The 24,053-nt window shown below is 45.0% G+C and overlaps 1 protein-coding gene and 1 long non-coding RNA gene across 2 annotated transcripts; both read left to right on the forward strand.

Annotated features, from left to right (window-relative positions):
• Positions 1-4,513: 4,513 nt before the first annotated feature.
• On the forward strand, positions 4,514-9,812 carry TTC32 (tetratricopeptide repeat domain 32). The gene is made up of 3 exons (XM_077844036.1): positions 4,514-4,815; positions 8,503-8,669; positions 9,422-9,812. The coding sequence occupies exons 1-3, from the start codon at positions 4,664-4,666 to the stop codon at positions 9,553-9,555; spliced, it is 453 nt and encodes a 150-aa protein (XP_077700162.1). The 5' UTR covers positions 4,514-4,663; the 3' UTR covers positions 9,556-9,812.
• LOC144281180 (uncharacterized) lies at positions 4,833-7,459 on the forward strand. Its single transcript, XR_013349660.1, has 3 exons — positions 4,833-5,085; positions 5,436-5,533; positions 5,736-7,459. It is a non-coding gene; the product is annotated as an uncharacterized LOC144281180 (long non-coding RNA).
• Positions 9,813-24,053: the final 14,241 nt, after the last annotated feature.

Genomic DNA, 24,053 nt, shown 5'->3' on the forward strand with positions numbered 1-24,053 from the left:
TCATGAATAGTACGTTGGTTGCCTTTTGTACTCCTAGTGCCTCTTTAATATGAGGTATGATCATACATATATGCTCTATTAACTTTGTCAAATACACCTCATAAGTCACCTACTTATTTAACAGTTTCATCTGATTTGTTTTCTTCTATGACTAGAATAGGATGTTCTTCCAAATCAGAAAATTACATACTATCAAAAAGCTCAACCCTAGGGAATATATCTCTTGTTGAGCTTAATTACATCGTTTTTAAAGAAAAAATTCATTTGTTTATTTGAGAGAGAAAGAGAGGGAGAGAGCACGAGCAGGAGGGGCAGAGGGAAGGGGATAGAGTCTCAAGCATACTGCATGCTGAGTGCAGAGTCCTACATGGGGCTCGATCTCACGACCCTGACGTGCCCTGAATTGAAACCAAGAGTCAGACACTTAACCGACTGTGCCAGCCAAGCACCCCTTACTTACATCTTTTTATAAGACTTTGTTTTCAGAATAAAATTATTCTCCACTTCATCAATGAAAGATGCAGGACTGATGTTCAGAGTTGTGATTCTTAGTCCGTGGTCTAATTCCTGATATATCTTCTTTCACTTTTCCTTTCCTATCCCAGGAATCAGCTGAGAACTCACTTAGATTGTCACTCCTCTAGACCTTACTGTGCTTGTTAATATACTGCCTGTCGTTTTCATTCCAAAATCAGCTGTTGGCTCCTCAAACTTTTCCTAACATATCTTTTGGGAACTCTCCTTTTAGAGCCTTCTCGTTTGCCACTAATTCCATGTTGCTTGAACTCTAGACTTTTTCTTCCAACGAATTATTTCAGGTAGATCCTGAGTTCCTCTACTTTTTATTCAGCTTAATTCAATCCACAATCCCTGAAAACAACCATTATACGTTGTATACCTAATTATCACATATGTAGATTGTGTATACATACATGTAAAAACACATATATACAGATATATCTTTTCTACTATTGTGAGAGCTTATGCCTGTTTGGGATTTATATTTCTGAAAGTTTTCGTAATCTGCCATAATATCTTGAGGACCTTTGTCTTGCTTAAACATACTAAGGAAAGATCCATAGTATGAATTGACCTAATTTGGTTTCTTCATCCTGAAGATAATTTTAGTATAACAACAAAAACAAACTCTTTCCTGATGAAAGGAGTAAAGAGAAGCAAAATTATCTATATGTAGCAAATACTTGGGAAGAAGTTGGACAGAATGATGCATATACTGAAGACAGTATAATGAAACAATTATGTTCTTTTCCTGTAAGAAACCTGTAAGGATTCCATTTAAGTCATGCTGAGTTGTTCTTTATCATAAAACTTGGCCTGAATTATGTGAAGTTTCAAAGTAGAATTATATTATATTACATTTCAGAGTTTCAAAATACTTTGGTAGGCCAAAGTATGGAGATGATGGGACCAACTGATGAAGTTTATAGTGATAACATGCTTAACAAGCAATATAACATTGTTGACCTGCTATCATACACAAATGACTTTATTACACATCTTTTTGCTAAAATACATTTTAGGTTTTTTCTGTTTGTTTTTAGAAGATTTTATTTATTTATTCATGAGAGACACACAGAGAGGCAGAGACAATAGGCAGAGGGAAAAGCAGGCTTCCCGAGAGGAGCCTGATGTGGGGCTCAATCCAAGGACCCGGGGATCATGCCCTGACCTGAGCCAAAGGCTCAACCACTGAGACACCCGGGCATCCCACTAAAATACACTTTGAATGATCTTTTTGTATTTCGAGAGCTGAGATTTTAGGTTTCATGTGGCACTAAGTAAAAAAAACAAAACAAAAACCAGAAAAAATAATGAGTATTGAGGTAAAAATGCTTGTATTTATTTCCAGTTTCCTTTACCTATAACTTACGGATAGCATGGTATTTGTTTGGGTTTGATTTAAATATTTAAATATTTTGGTGGGGATTGATTAGGAGGGTGTTAGGCTTCAGAGTGGAGGAGAGTAAGGGACAAGGAGGTCCAGTAGATGTATAATGTCATTTTTTTTTTTTTTTTTGCTACCAAACAGAAAAGACCACTTAGGAAGGTACTAGGCAAATGTCAGATGACTAGAAGTTGCAGTGAATTACTCTAGAAGCCATGCAGAGTTCTCATGTAGAGGTTGGGGGGAAATTATTTTACCAGACTTTCAAGAGAGTATCTGAAGTGCTTGATAATGTTATAGCTCTAAGATATTGCTCCTGAGTTTCTAAAATGAAAATGGCAAAAAAAAAAAAAAAAAAGGAAAATGGCAATATTATGTTGCCCTCTATTGTGTTGTCTATTCTTACAATTATTCTCAAATAATTTTTTTAAGAAATTAATGCTTATTTTTTGAGAATAAACCTATTTTTGGAGGAGTAACATATGTCCATGGTAGAAAACTACAAAAGTATATAGAGCATTTATGAGAGATGAGAAGTAAAAATGATTTTAATAACCTCTTTAAAATGAGAGGCATTAATGTAAAGTTTAGTTGAATTTAGAAGAAAAACCTGGTCAAACTGAAGAAATTATTGTAAGTTTTCTTCATGACAAGCTATTCTTAAGAAATTTCTCTAAAATTAAAAGAAAAAGTAGACATGAAGAGGCTGAGAGTTAATATTTTATTTAACTACTCGCTTCTTATTGCCATAGCTTAAATTTCTAGTTCATAAAATCCAGAGAAAAATGGAATATGCTCACACATCCTCTAATAGCTAAAATTAAAACTGCCAAGTATTGGTAAGCGAATGAAACAACTGAAACCCTTATACACTGTTGATGCAAATGCAAAATAGTAGACCTGCTCTGGAAAAGTTGAGTTTTAGAAGTTCTCTATATATTCGGGGGGGCGGAGGGGGACAGTAGATGTATGTGGGTGTGTATGTGTCTGTATTTTTTTCACTGCTTTAGTCAACTAAAGCAAAGCTTTACTGAGGCCCCAGGGCCATGGGGCTCAGGCAAGAGGCTGCCCTGCAGGGGAAGGAGGAACCCAAGGAGGGACCTTATTTGACTTTACTCTGAGGGCGTGGGTGGTTGGTGTGGCCACACTTTATGCAGCACTTGACAGTATGAGGTTGCAGGGGAACAGAACACTTTCAGGAGATCACCTTGTTGCTGCCATATTTCTGGGTGAGCTGGCAAAGGGGAGGCTTGTTGATGCCACCCCCAGGCAAAGCACCATGTGCAGGACTCCATGAAGATGGATGTGAGAGTCAGGGAGGCACAGCAACTGAGCCTAGCCCAGCTCCAAAATCACAGGGCAGGCCCTCCAGTGTCCTACAGACCAGGGCTTGTTAAGTGGGACAGACACACCATGTCAGAATCCTTTCTGTGTCTTAACAGTAGATGGATGACACCAGCCCAACATCTCAGTTTCCCTTATCAGGCATATGATTTGTAGATTATTTTCTCCCACTCTCTGGGTTGTCTTCGTACTGTTTACAGTCTTTTAATGCAACAAAAGTTAAATTTTCAGGGAGCCCAGTTTGTTTTGCCTTTGGGGTCTATTCAAGAAGTTGCCAAATCCAATGTCACAAAGCTGTTGCCTTATGTTTTTTTCTAAGAATTTTCTGTTTCACTTCTTATGTTTAAGTTTTTAATCTATTTGGAGTTAATTTTTTATAGGGTGTTTCTGTCCAACTTTATACTTTTGCATGTGGATATCGTTTTTCCAGTAACATTTATTGAAAAGACTGTACTTATGGTAACACCATAGCGTTTTGATTGCTGTAGCTTTGCAGTTAGGTTTTGAAGTCAGGAAGTGAGTACTCTGTTATTTTCAGAACTGTTTTGGCCGTTTGGGTCCCATTGAAATTCCCTATTAATTCAGGATGGGTTTTTTTTTTTTTTTCTACTTCTGTAAAAACATCATTGGGATTTTTGAAATGGATTCCACTGAATCTGTAGGTCCCTTGAACATGGGGGCGTCTTTCCATTTGTTAGTTTTGTAGTTTCCGTTGTACAGATCTTTCAGTTCTTGGTTAATTCCTGAATATTTTACTCCTGAAACTGTTCTCTTAATCTCCTCTCTTTACATAATTCCTAGACACAGTGTACTTAAGGACTCTCCGGGTTTCCCTTGGGCATTCCCGGCCAGGGAACGGGAACTAACGCGACAGGCCGGACTGTCGGCACAAAGTGTTCAACGGACCCTGACCCTACGCCAGGACTGCGGTGTGCAGTGCAGGCTCCAGGAGCTCATGCAGGGATACATGCGGGGCTTCGGCAGTGGCACCCGCTGGGGGCACCCGCTGCCCACCCGGCTCGTCCTCGCGGGTAGAGTCGTGTTACGAGTGGGCGCCGTAACCAAGGACGAGCTCTCCGTAACTCCCGCCCACGGACCTCGAAACCAGCTGGGGTCCGTCCATCTACCGCTTTCGGAACAGGAGGCGGGCAGAGCCGGCGAGCAGAAGAGAACCAGGCCGCAGGGGAACCGGCCAAGCCTCCCCGGCCGCCCGAGCTCCGCGCCCGCCCCCAGCGGTTCATCTCGCGAGACGACGGGTCCCCGGGAGGCACACACTTCTTCCCCCTCTGCTAGCGCCGAGGTTTGCCGTCAGGTTCCATTCCGGGAGCGCGGAAGTGGCTGTGGTGCCGCCGCCGCCGCCGCCCAGAGAAGCCAACCGCCTTTTCTACACAAAAAGCCGAACCTTCGGGCGCTATGGATGCGCGGCAAGGGCGACAAAACCACGCAGCCCTGACGCTCGCCCAAGCTCACTTCCAGAAGGGCGAATACGCGGAAGCCGAGGAGCTGTACTCCGCTTACATTGGCCAGTGCGCCTGCGCGGGCTCCGCGGGCCAGGCGCCCGGGAGGTAACTATCGCGAGACGTGGCGCGGGCGCCTCCGCGAGGTGGGGGCAGGCGCTGCCTTTCCAGAGGGGCGGTGAGGGGCGCTTCTTGCGGGACGCCCGGGGCGCCGCTGCCCCCTCCCCCCCCCCCCCCGCTCCGGGGGGCTCTCCTCGTGCGGGCTCGCTCTGACCCAGAGACCCGGAGCGGATGGGGCCTCCCACCCGCCGTTTAACAGGCGGACCCGGAGAGCTGAGGCGGCGAGGTGACGCCGGAGCCTGGGACCGCCACTTCCACGTGTGTGTGTGTGAGTGTGTGTGAGTGTGTGAGTGTGTGTAGTGGGGGAGGATACAGCCGGGCCTAAATATTGTCATTTCACCTGCACACACTCACCCGTGGATATTTCAAAGTGCGTTTCTAAAAATTAAGGATTCTTACACAAACAGCCACAGTATCATTATTATTTTATTATTATTATTACTATTATTATATGATCCCTTGGTTAATAACGTGTTTATTTAGCTGATGTGTTTTTTAGCAGTTGGGTCAAGTCCGGATGCCCCCAGGCCTCTTAATCTATTAAGGCTCCCCTTCTTTTTTCTTTTCTTTCTTTCTTTCTTTCTTTCTTTTTTTTTCTGCCCTTGAAGTTTGTCGAGGAAGCCAGTCCCGTGTCTTGAGAGTCCGGATTTGCTGAATTCATCCCCCGGAGGTCATCTCCTGTGGTCCCCCGTCCCCTACAGCGCTTGTGAGTCGGTAGTTAGATCCTGAGGGGTGGTGCGGTCCAGATCCTGGTGGACGGCAAGTGCAGGTTATGGGTGGTGCCGTGGGCTTCTGTCAGAGGGCCTGAAAGTCCGTCTGTGACAGTAGCAGCTTCAGCCGCGAACACCTGCTGCCCGGGGTGCCTAGGGTTTATGCCTGGTTGTATGTAGCGTTTGTTGTTCCTCCAGGGTTTGTCTTTGTACTTGTGGATGGAGTGGCGTGGACCGGGGTGAGAAAAGAACACCCACAGCAGGGGAATGAACGGCTTTTTGACAGTGTTGAATCCTCTGCACCAGCATTCTCTCCCTGCAAAGATTTAGGTTTTTTTTGTTTTTTTTTTTTAAGATTTTATTTATTTATGCATGAGAGATGCAGAGAGAGAGAGAGAGAGAGAGAGGCAGAGACACAGGCAGAGGGAGAAGCAGGCTCCATGCAGGGAGCCCGACGTGGGACTCTATCCCGGGTCTCCAGGATCAGGCCCTGGACCCAAGACGGCGCCAAACCACTGAGCCACCCAGATTTAGTTTTTCTTGACAGGATACCAGCTTGTCTTTTGTATGAGGCTCAAAGTTCTTCTTCTGTTTGCTGAACTCATGTGGAGTTAAACCAGAAAAATAAAACTGCTTTCATATTTTGATAATACATCAAGGTTAACAGTTAGTTGAGGTTTCTGAACAGTCAATAAGACACTAGCACCATCCCCTGAGACTCCCCTCCTCTGCCAAAAAAGATCAGTAAACATAGAAAATGCAGTTTTCTATCATTTCAAGCTCAAAGGATGACTTATCTAGTTGGTTTCAAAAAGTATTTATCAGCAGCAGGTCTGCGGACACCAGATAGTCTCCTTTGCACATCCAGCCTAAAAGCACCTATGTGTTTATGGCAAATGTGGTATCTGCTTCTTCCCAACACAGGAAAGAAAATCTGCTGCCTTAGTTTGCTGGACACCCAGCACGCCTGAATGAACTTTCTAATTTCCTTACAGTTCTGAAATTCTTCTAGGAAGTCATGAATTTAAAATGGATTCTGTCATTTCAGAAGTTTTCCTAAATATGTCTTTTAGCTTAAAATTATTTTTTAAAATAATGGGTCACTGAACCACTGTGAAGAAGTATTTGTGATTTTTGCATGCCTATCACTCAGAATGGTTTATAACATTTACTTTTCATATCCCAAAGTGCAGTCTAAGCCATAAACCTAACTTCCAGGTTATTTTTGTTTGTTTGTTTTTTGGGTTTTTTTGGCTAAAGTTACAAATGCAAAAAAGAAATCCACATTTGTATTAGGTAGTTAAATTCTAGTATGATAAATACTATCATTACAAAAATCTTAATACTACCAAAAAATTCATTTTCTATGATTAGTCCATGTTTTCATTTATTTTTTTTCTTAAGGATTTTTTATTTGTATATTTGAGAGAGAGAGAGCATAAGCAGGGATGAGAGAGAGGGAGAAGCAGGCTTCCCACTGAGCAGGGAGCCCAACTCGGGGCAGGATCCCAGGACCCCAAGACTATGACCCAAACTGAAGTCAGACGCCCAACCGACTGAGCCACCCAGGGGCCCCTAGCCCACATCTTTAAAATATGAAGCAGTTTCCGCATGAAAAGTAGGCTTTTAGAATTTGTTGTAATGAGATCTAATTCTAAACCAAACATTCTATGATCCTCTGGATGCAAGAAATTTATAACAAGGTTTTGAAGCTTAAAAATGGAATGACTATACCCTTCCTGGAGTCCTGAGGCTGCATTTTTCTTAAAACCCTTTACTGGACAGCAGTTCTTTTAGTGTCATGGCAGAGTTGAAGGGAGTTGTGTCCTCCCGTTCCCCAGGTTTGAACGATGGTGCTTGTGGCATCTAGAAATATTCTTGCACCTGTCTGTCATAGCTCACAGAAGCAAATTTTTCTCGTGTTGCAGTTCTGTCCATCCTTGGTGAACTCTTGCAGGAGCCCCCTGTGAGTGCCTCTTGTATCAGTGGTTGCTGTGCCTGTCAGATGTCAGGGATCTAGATATTAAGTCTCTCAATAGCACTGACTGCAGTCACAATATTTTCTGAGGACTATACTTTGCGCTATGGGGCATGATGAAGAAATCAGGTAAATGTAGCTTGCACCTTTTCTGTTTGGTTCAAATTTGAGAATCCCTTTGGAAAAAAAGAAAGGAAAACAGAACTGTCTCTGACATGGAGCAGAGTCCATTAATGTTCTCCGTGCAAACAGAATCGTCTGGCAGGAGAGGGTGACCTGCTGAGCCAGTGGCTGGTCTGAGCTCCGGGGGGCAGCCTCTGGAGCTTTCCAAAGCAGAGCCCATTCTGCACACAGGACCCCCAGAATGGACTTGAGCCGGATGTCCATCCTCCTTGCAGGAGGCCAGTTTAGCCTTGGGGGCAATTCCAGCTAAGACGAGAGGGAAGGCAGCTGTCTCCCCGCCTTGGGCAACAACATGTTGAATCTTCACTTACAGTTAACTTGTGCTTCTTTACTGGTGAAAAATGATTTAAAATCTCATTTTTGGTGGGATCACTTAAAAATTTGAGAATAACACTGGTGATTGATTTTGTGATATGTCCATTGCAAACTGGAACTTTTGGGCTGGCTTTTTCTCCTTGCTCAGCACGAATCCGATCTGTCTTCTTTGCCCCGCTGGTGCGTGCTTAGGAACAACCATTTGAATATTACATTCTGCAAAACCAGTTGACAACGAGCAGGGGCTCCAAACACGCTATAAAATTAATGTGTTTTTCGGGCTGACGTGGTAGCACTTCCACCCTACCATGTAGACAAAAGTCAATTCCATTGCTTTATTTCTTTGCACTTCGTTTCTTCAGCGTGGCTTCTCAGCGTAGATACTGTGTGTTACAGGCTACGAAGTTTGACAATACCCCAAAGAGAATGAAAGTGGAAACAAGAGGAATTTGGGAACGCATGTTTTTAACATGAACTTTTTGTTTAAAGCAAATGCAGCCCCGAGGATTTGGCTACTGCATATAACAACAGGGGGCAAATCAAGTACTTCAGGGTTGATTTTTATGAAGCCATGGATGACTACACATCTGCCATAGAAGTCCAACCCACTTTTGAAGTTCCATATTACAACAGAGGGTTGATATTGTATAGGCTGGGTAAGAATTTTTTTTTCCCCTTTTGTCCTTGACTACATTTTATGAATTTAGAGCTCTCAAATATGAAACTAATGTAGTAATCATCAAGTCTTAAATTATATCAAATTTGGGTGTACAAGCCCGAAAAAAAGGAAGCATTTATTTTAGGCTTTTGGTAGGCTTTACAGACGACAGTGGAGCACTGGGGTGGGGATTGGACCTGACGCCGGATGAGGGTGACCCCATTACTCTGTGCCTGTGCATTCCCAACTGCGAAATGAGGACAATGCTGAGGACCACCTGTGAAACTTTTCTGAGTTAAAATTTTTAAAGGCACATGAGACCATATAAAGTGAAGGGGTTTTAGATCCTTGGATTAAAGGGACTGTAGGTACTGTTTCTTTTTTAAAGTGTTAAAAAGAATACTAATTTTCTGTTTCTTAATTTTACTGTAATCACGTAAAATAGGTGATAGGATTTTGTTGAGATTTTATGGCGATTTATGCTCTTTGCCTTTTAAATCTCAAGAAAAAAACCCAGAGCTAATTTTAAATGTTAATTTAAAGCTAATTTAAAATTTTAATTTTAATTATTCTATAAAGGCATGCAAAATTACTTTGATATACACATCCATATATCATAAGAGAAAAAAAATACTAGGTGTAGTTGAAAGTTTATAAATATAAAAGCATGTGTATCTGAACTTTACTAGGAAGAATGTTTGGAAATACTCAGTTTTATTATTCTTCTTCATTTTTGGGGTCCTGGTACAGGCTACTTTGATGATGCTTTGGAAGATTTTAAGAAGGTACTAAACTTAAATCCTGAATTTCAAGATGCTACACTGAGCTTAAGACAGACTATTTTAGACAAAGAAGAAAAACAGAAGAAGAAATTATTGAAATAAAATTGACTCATGATCCTTTTAATACTTGACATCTCATTGCTTATAACGTAAAATAGGTGTTAAGCAATTTTTTTGTGTTCAGCTATTTTGATTTATATTTGAGATAAAGATATTCATGCATTAGCACTGAGAGTTAAATGATATATTTAAAGTAGTTAATTTCAGATTGAGTAACTGTTGAATAAGTATGCTTTTCATAAAATGTAAATAATATCAATGCATAGTTGTATGTTATTACAATAAAATATTTAAAGAAATATGTGGCATTTTCTTCAGTAAAGCTCTGTTTTTTATTTTCATTTTCAATTTTTTATTTTAAAAAATTTGATTTCTGGACTGAGCAACCCAGGTACCCCTTTTCTTGGCTTCTATTCTCTTTCCTTAATTTTGACTAGAGTCAGATGTAATATTAAAAAAAACAAAAACAAAAAAACAAAACACCACCAAAAAACAACTCCATAAAACAATTTATTTGGTTTCTTGGATTCAATGATTTTTCATCCTTTATAAGAAAAAGATAAAATCACTGAAAGTCAGAATCAACACTTGGTGATTAGAACCCAGATACTTATTTTTCTCTTGTCTTTACTGGAGATAACTGAAGAATAATCTATTTTTATCACTGGGTCAAAGCTGTAAGCATGACGCAGATTCTAAATTTCTCTTTTATTAAATAAGCTTTGCTGTGTGCCTTAAAGATACTCCTATTATGTGTGCTATTGCTCAGATTTTTCCTATTTTAGTAGTTCTACTAAAAGTACTCCAACTATGTCGTCTTCCAGCTTTTCTGTCTGCAAAAACAAGGCAGAAAACTGTGGTTTGTTACAAAGTAAGGTAAGAGAATAAATGGACTTATGTTACTTTTGAGCTTAGAAGATTACTCTAATGCTAATTGAAAGCCTGGAGCTATTTATGTTTTTTTTCTGAAATCTAGGACTGAATGAAGCCAACAGACTTGCTTTATGATAGCAAACCACTCTGCTGGTGGAACAGGAGCTTTTGGTCTTTATCTCTTTGCAGTCTCCTGGATCTTCTCTGGTTTTTCTTTCACAGGCTTCTCTGATGTCCCCACACTCACTGCTTAGTCTTGTGCCCCCATCAGTTTGCACCTTTCTTGTAAGCCTTTCTTGGGGTGTGGCAGATGCAAACCTGCCTTCAGGGCAAATCAATTTGGCATTTAAGGTGGATTTTAGTATCATCTCTGCCAAATCTAATCCCCTTTAAAATCTTAACTCAGAGTTTCTAAACCTCTCTCTTGCCTAAAAACCTTATACTGAACCAATACCAATACCGAAGAGCTTACAGACAGAACGGAGAGTGCTGAAGTTTCGTCTCATCCACGCCAACTCGTGCTGGGTCACTGGGAGGGTATGGCTCTGCCTGAAGCTGTGACACCGAAATTTCACTTCTAGCATATTTATTTACTGTATTTGAATGAAGAGGTTGCTGTTTACAAGAATTGTTGACAAACACGTGGTATAACTTTTCAAGATCCTAGTGAAAAGTGAACTGAACAATCACTACATGAGCGAAGTGTGGTATTATAACAGCTTCCCGATAAATTCATGTTTCGGTGTTTTCTACATTTCTCAAAAATGGGACAAATTATTGGAAAGTGATTCCAGTTTAAATGGCATCTGGTCAGAGAGATCTTTTAAATTTCACATCTAATGTTAGGGGACTTAAAAAAACAAAACATTGTTATATTCTTTATAAAAAAGGAAAAAAGGTGAGAAATACATTTTTTTGAGAAGTAAAACAATTGACAAGATTTTTTTTTAAATTTTTTTATTTATTTATGATAGTCACAGAGAGAGAGAGAGAGAGAGAGAGAGGCAGAGACACAGGCAGAGGGAGAAGCAGGCTCCATGCACCGGGAGCCTGACGTGGGATTCGATCCCGGGTCTCCAAGATCGCGCCCTGGGCCAAAGGCAGGCGCCAAACCGCTGCGCCACCCAGGGATCCCCGACAAGATTTAAAAACATAGTTTATTATCTCAAAATCACATGATGAAAGAATACATCCATGTAGCAAAAAGACAAATGACTTAAAAACCCACAAGGGAAGCCCCAAAAGCAGAAATTATGACCTGTGAATGTACGCAAATGGTGAGTGAAGAGCACAGCAGGGCACTCCCAGGGCTGTGTCCGCCAGTGTATAATCTCACAGGAACGCTGTGAAGAAGTCTTATTTTTTGAGGAGGGTGAGGCTGAGGCTAAGAAATTCAGTAACTTGCCCAAGGTTATGTTCCAAAATCTATGAAAACATTCAAAACCGCAGTTAGTATCAATTGATTTTTGTTGCTGGCATCAACTCAAAGCAGACACAAGAACTCTTTTTTCTTTCTTTGATCCTGGGACAAAATTTAAATTGCTCATAAGTTGTCTTAGCATCCATCAAGGTGAGTAGCAAAACAATATTAAGATTGGTTTTTACAATCAAACATTATTGCAGTTCTAAAATTGCTTGTTGGTAATTTTCTTTCCTGATTGAAAACAGGCACAGAAGATGGTGAAAAGCAGATTAATACTAAGAGCAAACTCCATTTGGAAATTGGAAAGCCACAGCTGCCAATATGTAAATTCTTATCTTATTTTAAGAAAAAGTATCCATCTATAAATAAGGCAAAAAGGAAGATTGTGTATCCTTTCAATAATCTGCAGAGCATGGCCTAACAGACCACTCCCCTCCCCCCACCCCCACTCCGCTCCCTGGGGACTTTTTAATTCTCTGAGATTACATGTAATTTACAGATTTTTGTCCAGAGGAGACCAAACTGATTTCTTTCTGGTAGAAATGATGACCCCAAAGATCGTGGTTTTTATCACCTTGGAGAACATTAACTAGTTTCGATTCTAATCTAGTGACTTAATTTCCCAATTCTTTCTTCATTGACTATAAATACTCAATATCTCAAATGTTCTTTAACAGTCCTGGTGGTTCTCTCTTCCATGAGTTAAATAGACATTTGCCGTGTGTTCATTCTGTTTGCCGTGTGTTCATTCTGTTAGAAGAGTCATGCTTAGTTTTAAACAATTTATAATTTGATACTTTTATGTGGCATTTCTATACACTAACAATGAGACTGAAGAAAGCGAAATTAAGGAGTCAATCCCATTTACAATTGCACCCAAAAGCATAAGATACCTAGGAATAAACCTAACCAAAGAGGTAACGGATCTATACCCTAAAAACTATAGAACACTTCTGAAAGAAATTGAGGAAGACACAAAGAGATGGAAAAATATTCCATGCTGAGGATTGGCAGAATTAATATTGTGAAAATGTCAATGTTTCAGGGCAATGTACATGTTTAATGCAATCCCTATCAAAATACCATGGACTTTCTTCAGAGAGTTAGAACAAATTATTTTAAGATTTGTGTGGAATCAGAAAAGACCCCGAATAGCCAGGGGAATTTTAAAAAAGAAAACCATATCTGGGGTATCCCAATGCCAGATTTCAGGTTGTACTACAAAGCTGTGGTCATTAAAAAAATTATTTATTCATGAGAGACACACACAAGCAGAGACACACAGAAGCAGACACACGACACAGGCAGAGGAGGTGGGGCTTGATCCCAGGTTCCCAGGATTAAGACCTGAGCTGAAGGCAGACATTCAACCGCTGAGCCACGCAGGTGCCTCTGTAATGTGATATTTCTATAGATAAAACAAAACCAACTTTAATAGAGTTTACCATTATATAGTCTCTTAAGTATTTCTCACAAGACTAGGAGAAAAGCAGCTGGAAGTTTCTACGGCTTGTTTATTTGAAATTTCAATAATTCTTGTTTGGATTATGAGAAGATTAATTGACCTCTGACTGAAGTAAAGTATAGGAAGGCTTTAACCAAATTACAACCCATGTAAGTACTCCTTTGAAAAGTAGGCAAAAGCGCAGAGATGTATTATAGAAACGAACTCCCCCCATCACCCATCCGAACCACTGTTAAACTGTATCCCTTCCAGATCTTTCTCCATGTACAAATACACAGCAGACACATGTATGCATGTACATGCACGGAATTATGGCAAACATATCATTCAGTGATTTAAATTATCGGGCACCTGGATGCCTCAGTGGTTGAACAACTGCCTTTGGCTCAGGTTGTGATCCCGGGGTCCTGGAATCGAGTCCTACATCAGGTTCCCTGTAGGGAGCCTGCTTTCCCTCCGCCTATGTCTCTGCCTCTCTCTCTGTGTGTCTTTCATGAATACATAAATAAAAATTTAAAAAAAATAAATTATTGATTATCTTGGACATTCCTCTATGTAAAAATGTAGAAATCTGCCTCGTTCGGCTTGGACCCATGATTTTAAAAAACCACATTAAGAAGGCTTGCCAGTTTTTTGTTATAAAATTAATAATGCATATGGTAATAAAAATTAAAAGCTAAATGGAGACTAAGATCCCCCCTCCCCTCCTCCTCCACATTCCCCTCCAGAGGTGACTGCTTTAACCAGAACAGCTGGAAACAAAGCGTCAAACCACTCACTTTCCTGTTCCCACCACTCACATCTTTAAAACATTAGTTTTTAGTTCTTTTCACCACCTTTGTGGATCTATGCCTGCTAGGCAATTTTGGCCAGTTTGTACCAAGAATACCTCTGAGTGGATGACCTGGGTGGCTCAGTGATTGAACATCTGCCTTTGGCTCAGGTCGTGATCCTGGGGTGCTGGGATTGAGTCCCAAATCAGGTTTCCTGCAGGGAGCCTGCTTCTCCTTATGCCTATATCTCTGTTTCTCATAAAAACAAAAACAAAAACAAAACAACAACCTCTGAGTCTGTCCTTCTGGCACCACATCTACTCAAACCTATTTCCCCTTTCTTAGAGTGCCCTTTTTAAGATGGGCATTGTTACAGTGCAACCTGCACTTGTCAGAGCTGGAGCTCTTGGGGGCTCCCCACTCTGCTCTCTGCTGCTGCTGGGGTCAGACCCCCCGGCCTCAGACCCCCCAGCAGCAGCGGCACAGGCCTGCAGGCACCCCTCCCCTCAACCTGCCCCCCCTCCTTTTATTTGCAGGTCTCTGGTCTCTCAGGCAGGCAGGCTCTGCTCCTCTATCAGAGCAAGCAGCAGAGTTTTCCCAAAGCGCCTCAGTCAGTCGGGCATCTCAAGCTTGTGTTTGGGGCTCCCTCCCTGCCCCTCATCCCCACCCCCTGCCCTCTCCTCCTTCAGGCCTTTGATCTTTTGTCACCTAACAGTGGGGCAGTCTTCAGAGCACCCTGTTGAGACATGCAAATCCCCATCCCCCCCCATCATCTCCCCCCCCCCATGTCATCTCACTTTTTCCTTTTTCCTCTGTCTACCCATACCCTGTGTTTATTCCTTGTGTCTTCCTGTCTTGTCCCCCTGGAGCTTAGGCTACTCCAGGGTGGGGATTTGGGGCTGCTTTGCTCGCTGCTCCATCATCAGCACCTCCAGAGGGGGCACACAGAGGGGCCTCTACTATGTTGAGTAGATAGTGAATTCCTTATCAGATCTACTCCTTAACTTGCTGCTTAGGTCTTACAGATGCATTGCTGGTTATCAGGTGTGGGGTGGACAAGTGTTTGATCCCTTATTTCTCAGTTGATCTTGAAAAAGGGCCTGATTTGTACTTGTGTTTATTTTTATTTAAACAGCTCACTGTTCTAGTTTAGAGGAAGAAAGTCCTCTAAAAGACAAAGTGAATTCAGCAGGGACTTTATGTTTTAACACAGCTTTGTAACAGGTACCTGTTCCGAGTTGAATTGTGTCCCCCCAAAAGATACGTTGGAAGTCTTTTTCTTTTTTTAAAGATTTATTTATCTATGTAGATAGATAGATAGAGAGAGAGAGAGAGAGAGAGAGGCAGAGACACAGGAGGAGGGAGAAGCAGGCTCCATGCCGGGAGCCCGACTCAGGACTCGATCCCGGGACTCCAGGATCACGCGCTCAACTGCTGAGCCACCCAGGGATCCCCCTATGTTGGAAGTCTTAACCATCAGTATCTCAGAATCGGGATGCTATTTGGGAAGGGAGTGCTTGCGATGTAACTAGTTAAGGTGAGATCATATTGGAGTGGGGCGGACCCTTAATCCATTATGCCTGATGTCTTCAGAAGAAGGAAACTTGGATTCAGACGCAGGAGAGAGCCATGTGAATATGGAAGCAGAGACTGCAGGCCTGCAGCCACGTGCCAAGGACCACCTGGGGCCACCAGAGGCTGGAGGAGGGCCCCGAAAGTTCCTGTCCTAGCACCTCTGGAGGGAGCATGGCCCTGCTGGCACCTCCATTTCAGACTTGCAGAGTCTCCAGAACTGGGAGAGAACACGTTTCTGCTGTTACCAGCTCCCCAGTTTGTGGCGCTTTGTCACAGCAGCGCTGGGAATCTAAGCACCTAGTAAATATCAGTTTAATTTCCAGACGACAGGTGTTTTACATGTGTGCCGTCATGTCCTTGCACCCACAAATGCCACCTGCGGAAGGAGGAGTAAACACCTGGTCAGAATGAGCCTGCAAACTAAAGATTTCCAAAGGGGCCTTATCTTCCTTCCTCCTGACCAGATCAGGAGCGGGGCTCAGGACCAAACACCCCGCACAACATACCGGTTTGTCCCTGGCTGTCTGCTCAATTCATAACCACCCCGTGTGCCTTCCAGACACTTAACTCTTGGAGGCCAGAGTCTCCTCTGGCTCGAAACTGAAAAGAAAAGTGGGAGTCCTCTCAGGCTGCCAAGCAACAAGCCATTGCAGCAAGCCAGGTGAGACGCCATCCAAGTTGGCTGCACTGCCAGGACTGGGAGCTGTCAGTGGGGCTTGCAGGACAATCATCGTTTCCATTATGAAGCCAGCTGCCAGTAGACTTATTGGAACTGGAGCCACCTCTTGCGTGGGGAGGAGATGAGGCGGGCGAAGGGAGTGAGGCACTTGCACGTGGAGCCCAAGCCTGCGTCCGTGGCGGATGCCAGCATGTGACAATGGCCTGTGGCGTGGTCCTCTCTACCCTCGTCATCCTCCTTCCACCTTCCTGTCTCTGCTCACCAGTGTTCTCTCCCAGAACACCCTCTTTCCCTCATTTATTCAAGTCCTGGCCCTTCTTGAAGCTTCAACTACCATTAACCCTTCCCTGCCAATATCAGCCCAGACTTGTGTCCTCATTCTCCAGTTTTTCGTTACGGTCTAGATGGAGCACGTTTTACCACTGGATGTGGTCCGCAGACCAGCAGTGTTGGCATCAGATGGGTCTGTATCTCAGAGTGTATTTCACCGGCCCCCGCAGAAGACTCCAGAAACACTTGTCAAAATCATTCAGCTCAGCATCTACTTATGCTCTTCATTTCCTGGATGTTTATCCCTCCGACCTCAAGCTGGGGACCCTGAGGACAGGATCTGCATTTGTATGTGTCTCCCTGGCACTTGGGGTGACTGATCAGTGTATCCTCCCCCAACCATCCATTCTATTTGTTCTATATTTGTTCTATTGGAGTAGTGGAGGAGGGAACAGGAGGAAAGGACAAAAGCTGAGAGACTCCCCTTGGCCCTCCTGAGTCTCTCCAGGACTTGAGTTTTTTCGGGGAGGGTGGGTGGTATGTTTCTTCTCTCAAATTGGAGATCACATTGGTACCATGGAATTTGGCATAGCGGATAACACTGAGTTATCACGCCTCGATCCAGGATTCCGTCTGCAATAGTTTTATGTGGGGTTTCCTCCCTGGAAAAAGCCATTGCTGTTGAGCCAATAAAGCAATGCTGGCTAACTGTTCCTTTTTCTGGATCAATAAGTCCTTCGTCTGGGCAAGTAGCGGTGGTTAGCTCTGCTGGCATTCGGTATCAGGGAGAAGGATTTTCAGACATGACGAATGTATAGGCTGCTCAGGCTGCCTACTCACGGGCTCTCATAAAACCCCGCTGCGTTCCATCATCATCAGTCCCTACCACAGCCAGCAGTCCCGGCCCGGGAAGCAGACTGTCCTCGCCTCAAGTGCTCTTCCTCCTCGGTCTGCTAGCTTTCACGTTTCGAGACATAATTCCTTTCGAATTGCTTAATGGCCACATAATTTTAATCAGACTCATATGACACTTGAACTGGAAGGAACTTAAGTCATCTCCTTTATTGTATCATTCGCTTATTTTAAAGGCTTTATTTTTGTAGAATTCCAGGTTTATAACAAAGTCAAGGAGGAAGGTACAGAGATGGACACATACGTTGTGTCTTCCACACAGGCATAGCTTCCTTCATGACTGACATCACTCACCAGGATGGTGGGGTTTTTTTGTTTGTTTTTATTTTTTTACCAATAAACCATGGATGTGTCCATGTAGGACACCCAAAGTTTAGAGCTCACTTTGGGTTCACTCTTTGTAGTGCACATTCTGTAGGTTTGGACAAATGTGTGAGATATATGTCCATCATTATACAACAAAGAGTGTCTTCACTGTCCTAAAAATCCTTTGTGCTCTGCTATTTCTCTCCTCCGCCCTCTCCCCAATACCTCTTTATTTTATAGGTAGATGAACAGATGCAAAGGTCATACAGATCGTTAAGAACAGACCTTGAGCTCTTCTGAGCTCACAGTCTAAAAATAACAGTGGCTTCTATTTAGTGAAGCACCTCAGTTTCTACTTGTTTCCACTAATCTTGATGCCAAATGTAGACCTGCCTCAAGATCCCATTCTCTGTCAGTTACCATCCTCCAGAATGGGAGCCCCGCAGCCCCAACCCTGTGATGAACTGTGTGAGGATCCAGAAACCTGATGCAGAGAAGCATGATGTGCACAAGCACCCGAATCACACCCCTGAGTAGAGAGGACGCCCCAGGTGGGTTGTGGGGGAAAGGAAGCCGGAATAAAGAACTTCAGAAGGGTAGAGGAGAAAGGAGAACATAAACCCAATGGTAGGGATCCCTGGGTGGCGCAGCGGTTTAGCGCCTGCCTTTGGCCCAGGGCGCGATCCTGGAGACTCGGGATCGAGTCCCACGTCGGGCTCCCGGTGCATGGAGCCTGCTTCTCCCTCTGCCTGTGTCTCTGCCTGTCTCTCTCTCTCTGTGATGACTATCATGAATAAATAAAAATTAAAAAAAAAAAACCCAATGGTATTTCCACCCGTGTAAATGTGGGTTATAATTTTATCTGCAAGCATGAAAAGGAGAACGGTAAATTCACATGAAACTGGAACTCTCCTGGGATTAGGGTCAAGGACTAGTTAGAGAAATTTCCAGTAAGACAAGTGCCTGTCAACTCCCATGTGTTCTCATAATATCCCTTCTGCATTGCTAATATTTCTATTTTACCAAAAAAGAAGAGTCCTGATTTTTTTATTTAAGATTTTATTTATTTATTCATGAGAGACAGAGACACAGGCAGAGGGAGAAGCAGGCACCCCGTGGGGAGCCCAAGGCGGGACTCGATCCCAGGACCCTGGGATCTGGCCCTGAGCTGAAGGGAGGCGCTCAACCACCGAGCCACCCAGGCATCCTGGGAAGGGTTCTGATTTAACTTAGGCTTCAATTAGCCTTTAATTAGGCTGGAGTCAGAGTTCATAGAAAGTCCCAGATTCTTCTTTTCCTTGTACCTGAGCTGCCGCTGGGGGTGACCAGCTTGAGCTGGTTTGGCCAGGACTTTCTTGGTTTTGAGACTGGAAGTCCGGTGACCTTGGGACCCCCTCAGTCTGGGGCAAAACGAGCTCCTCCCTCTTTTTGCCCCCTGGGGGACAGGCAGTCTCCACCGGGAGCCCCTCTGGCTCCCACAGGGCCTGAGTCAGGCCTGCTTTGCTCAGCTGACTGCGCCAGCTCCCTGGCTCTTTGGTGAGGTGTGATGGAGTCCACGGCCCCAGGCTGCCTGCTGCCCGGCCCGGCTCCCGCCACACTGCATTTTACTGCGGAGTGCTGGTCAGACAGGAGAGTGCTGTCTGGCCGGGTCTACTTTGGCAAGGATGACGAGGTTGACAAACAGGAAGAGAAGGGACTCAGCCATCAGGGGAGCCAACCCCCTGCTCTTTCCACCTTGGGACAAATTTAGGTGCAAGACTCAAAACTTACTCAGCTTCAGTGCAAGTCAAAAGGGACTTTATTGTAAGGATACAAGTTTCATGGGGTCCAAGCATGAGCTACCAGAGCCGGCCTGGGGAGGGGGGAGGTGTGGGAGTGGGCTGCGCACCTGCCAGTTCTTCCCAGCCCAGCATCCCTGGGGTCTGGAGGGGCCCAGTCAGTGGCATTGGGGTTCGAGCCAGACAGGCCACACATTTACAGGGGATGTTGGCCTTCTATGGAAGAAGGACCGGGGTGGAGGATTTAGCTTAGAGAGAGCGGAATGGTTTTCCAGCAGCAGAGCTTTGGAACTAGGACACGGCACCTGGCCACACTGCACTGCCAGGCTGCGGTCTCAGGTGAGACTCACAGTGGGGAAGAGACCAGAGAAGTGCGCAGGCTGAACGTGGGCTCCTCCGGGGACAATGAGGAAAGGAGGAAGTGGCCCAGCTCTGCAGCTGGGGTCTGCCCCCCACTGCTCAGGAGAGTGGCCAGGGAGCCAAGGGGGCAGGGGGGCACTGCATGAGGTAAGGAGGGGGGGCGGGTATAAGGAGGGCACTGCCAGCAGGGCTCAGGAGCTGGGGAGCAAGGCTCTCCTCTCCCTCCCAACATGTGGCTGCTGTGGCCGTGGGTCACAGCCACCACCCACACTATGGGCAGGGGGGCCTACCCCTTGTGCTCCTGAGGCTTAGAGACCCCTTCCCCTTTCAAGAAGCTCTGGATTGCTACTTCCTTGCTGAAGCCTTTCTCACTCTCCTCAGAGCTATTCTTCCTTCTCTGAGTCGGTTTACACCCACTCCTTAGGGCCTTTTGCTTTTTAAAGCGCTTCAAGTGTTTGTGATTACATGCGAATCCTGTCTTCTTAGGGCCCCTTTAAGAATCTCCTTTATGTAAACCAATGCCTGCACTTAAATGGTGTCCTTCCTCTTCTTTAATGCCCTTGGTGTTTCTAGAACCTTGATAATGACCTGGGGGCCTGAGGTCCTCCATGGGAGAAGATGCCAGCATCTTAAAACCCTCCTGGCTCAGCAGGGGTCACAACCCCCGTAGGGACTTCCGCAGCCAGGGCTCTTTTATGGCCAAGGCCAAGAGCGGCCCCCCACCCACCCCACCTTGGCTAACCAACCCATGACGCTCAGCTGAGTTAACAAGATGGACCACCCATTTTTATAGCGAGAAACATTGCCCTCCTGAGACAGTTACGTGGGCCAGGAAGCAGAGTGGGGGCCGAGCTGAGGGCTCAGTCCATGACAGCATCATCTGGAAGCAAGACAAGCTCCGGAACTGGGCCCCAGGGAGACATTCTTACCACCCTCCTCAGAGACTGCTGTGGGACCCAGCCAGCGGGGGCCCCAGCAACAACAGGCCCACAGCTCAGGCATCAGATCACATGTGCGGGAAGCCAGAGCTGGGCCAAGGATCATCTCCAGGCTAGACCATGTGCTGTGACTCCCAGCATTGAGGTAAACCTTGACCCTGCGGGGGCAGGGTGGGAGGGGAGGATGGTGAAGACGGTCACATGGGCACCCCTGGCAAATACTCGTGTGGAGCAGTGGGGTAGCTGGGCTTACAAGCAGGACACGGTTGCCCTTCACAGGTAGGCAGCCTGCGGAAAAAGTGGGGGGCAGGCTGAAGCAGCCCCTGCAAATGCTCATGCTCCTCGGGAGCCCTGTCTCTGGGCAGTTCTCTCCCCCATGAATGGGCTCTAGGCTGCGGTAACTCCCCTTGTCCCCATACTTCTTTGCTCATAGGAAAGCAGACAACACGGTCCTGGTCCCTCATCTCATTTTATAAAACAAATGCTGAGTCAACAAGCTTGGAGGGCCTCTGCCGTGGAACATTGAGTGCTGTCCCTTGCTCAAGGAACGGGCAGGATCTCCGAAACAGCACATCGCTTGCGGGGCTTTGCGGGCCACATGCTTGGTTAAGTGTGTTCATCATACGTGAAATCAGTTGTCATTCATGGATCGACTCATGGGCTACCTTGAATGGTTTCAGCATGGTGGCCACTGCTGTGATGAGGAAGCGGGTAGCCAGCCAGGACCATAGCCAGGACCTTTGAGTGCTGCTCTGTGATGAGGGAAAAGGCAGGGTCTCAGGGGCTCACATGACATGCTGTCTAAAGTTTCCATCTCTGATCTTGACCATCTGGCTACCAGGCACGTTGCCCCCATAGTCACTGAACCCGGGCTGGATGTACATTTTCCTGGTCTGAGTTCAGGGTGGACATTGGGTGGGGGATGTCACTGAGGCTGGAAGACTGAGATTTTGGACTCATATGGACTCTCTTCCAGGACTTCCTTCTAGCAGGATGACCAGACTTGTTAAACATCTCATAAAATGCCTGAAAATTAGCATAGCCAGACACTAGACAAGCTTAATGGGTGAGAGCCAGGTGGTTTGGCCAAAGAGCCTTTATAACTCACCCAAGATCTGCAGGCAAGGCACCTTCAAGCAAGAGTTTGTTGGGCTGAGAAAGCAATATGGGTCTGCCCAGATGTTGCCTTGATGCAAAGTGCTGTTCAGACAGCTCTGCAGAAAGGGTTCAGAGTTTTGTTGGGACTCGAGGCAGCTCCCAGAAGGTTGGACTCTTCTGGGAGGATGGAGGGAAGAGGTGGGGATATTTGTGAGCAGGACTATGGACAGAACTTCTCAGTGTCACCACTGTACAACGTGAAAGAGCTTTGCCCTCACCTCTTCTTCTTCCCTCAGGAGAGCACTGGCTTGGACAATGCCCCAAAGGGTTCAGGTGTGGCCAGACTTGGGCCATGCACTGTAGACACACGCAAGAACAGAAGTAGGGGACAGTGGAGACTCCCTAACAGGAAGTTGACATATTGGATGCTTTATCAACACTTCTAAAGTCTTCAGTAACCTAAATGAGGTTCAAGGTCCCATTTTGCAAAAGTAGGTAGTGAGCTTAAAAAGGGGGAAATGTCTAGTCCAGTTCACATAGGTAATGATTGTCCAAGCAGGAGATCCCCTAGAGGTCCATCTCCTGCCAGGCTTCCTCCCACCAATGCTTACACCCAGTTACTTGTTACCTACTGCCTGTTGGATTTGACCTCTGAACGTTGATGCCAAATCACCAAGCAGTATGTATGAGCCAGATCTCTTCCCCCAAACCTAGAAAGTATCCAGGGCCTGGGGCTCCCCAGAGACTTTTCTTAGTGTCACCAAACTGTCCATATGCCTAGGAGCCTAAATTCTTGCTTTGTGGTTTTTCCAGAGCATCCCTCTTTGGGTCCAGATGCTATCTGCTTCGCCACCAGCCTCCTGAACTGTGAGGGGTACAGGACTCTCTCACTCTGGGAGATAGGGTCAGAGTCTACCTCCAACAGGTTATTATTCTCTGCAGCTGACAGGAAAATCTGGAGACAAGGCGTGAGGCACTTGGAGAAAGCTTGTGTACATCAGCATCTCCCTCCGGTCCACCCTGGCCCCTTCCTACACTCAAGGAGGCCTGCACAGGGCTGGAGAGAGATGCTCAGAGGTCAGGGGAAGATCTTGGCCGAGAAACAGCCCAGAAGGAATGGATTAGTTTTTTGGTAGGTTCAGGTGACGCTAAGATCCACTGGGAGATTAGGTCCCCAGTTTAGCGGTCTTGCTCTGACACATGAGATGTCCTTACAGAATCTCGAGCTATTATATCCAGTAGGATTGGATTTCTGGGTCTGCCCCTTCAGCTTTTAGCTGAGTCTGTTTGGCTTTTACAATGGGGTCCCACTGGGTGCTGCTGTCAAATTCTGGTGACGCTGACACTCAACATGTGTCCAGGGGTAATTCTGCTGTGGTATCCACAAAGCTCATCAGCTCCACCTCAAAGAATACTGACTCCAATGGCTGACTCATGGTGTCATTTCCTCATTGTGGAACTTGGCAAAGGACTCATCTTAGGAAGGGAAGCATTTAGTATACTCATGGAGAACTTTCTTTTTTTGCCTTCTTGCCTCCAGAATACCCTTACCTTTGGCTACTCTTGTCCAGATCTCCAGGTCTCTTTGGCCCTTCCTGGGCTCTGCTGAATGAGAGTGTCAAGGTTAGGGCAACTGGGTGGAAATGCTCAAGGGAAGTTCTCCCTCAGTCTCTGATCTGGGACTGCAACACCACTGAGCCATCTTCTGGTGACTGAACAGCTTTCTTCCTTGGCCTGTCCTCATGCCTGCCCCTCGGGTTAGTGTTTCTTTAACTTGGTATTAGCCTAGCAGAATGGCATTAGCCTAGGATAAGAGTGGAATCAAGAGCAGGTTCTTTGATTTGTGGAATTGCAGAATGATAGAGGACTCAAGGTAACTCTGTTTCATGGACAAGGGGACCTGTGGACTGGACAGGGTTAGAGACTTCACCAAGGTCTCAACTAATGAATGACAAAGATGACAGAATTGGGGTTTGAGCCCAGTACAGACAGCCTACTACAGAGATTTATTCTTCTGGTCTTTTCCATTGGTGAGTGGGCTATATTCTTGATGGATCATGATCTAGTCATGTCATAATTTGTTTATAGCA

This window comes from Canis aureus, chromosome 12 (genome assembly GCF_053574225.1).
Source record: "Canis aureus isolate CA01 chromosome 12, VMU_Caureus_v.1.0, whole genome shotgun sequence".
In the NCBI taxonomy this organism is placed as follows: Eukaryota; Metazoa; Chordata; class Mammalia; order Carnivora; family Canidae; genus Canis; species Canis aureus.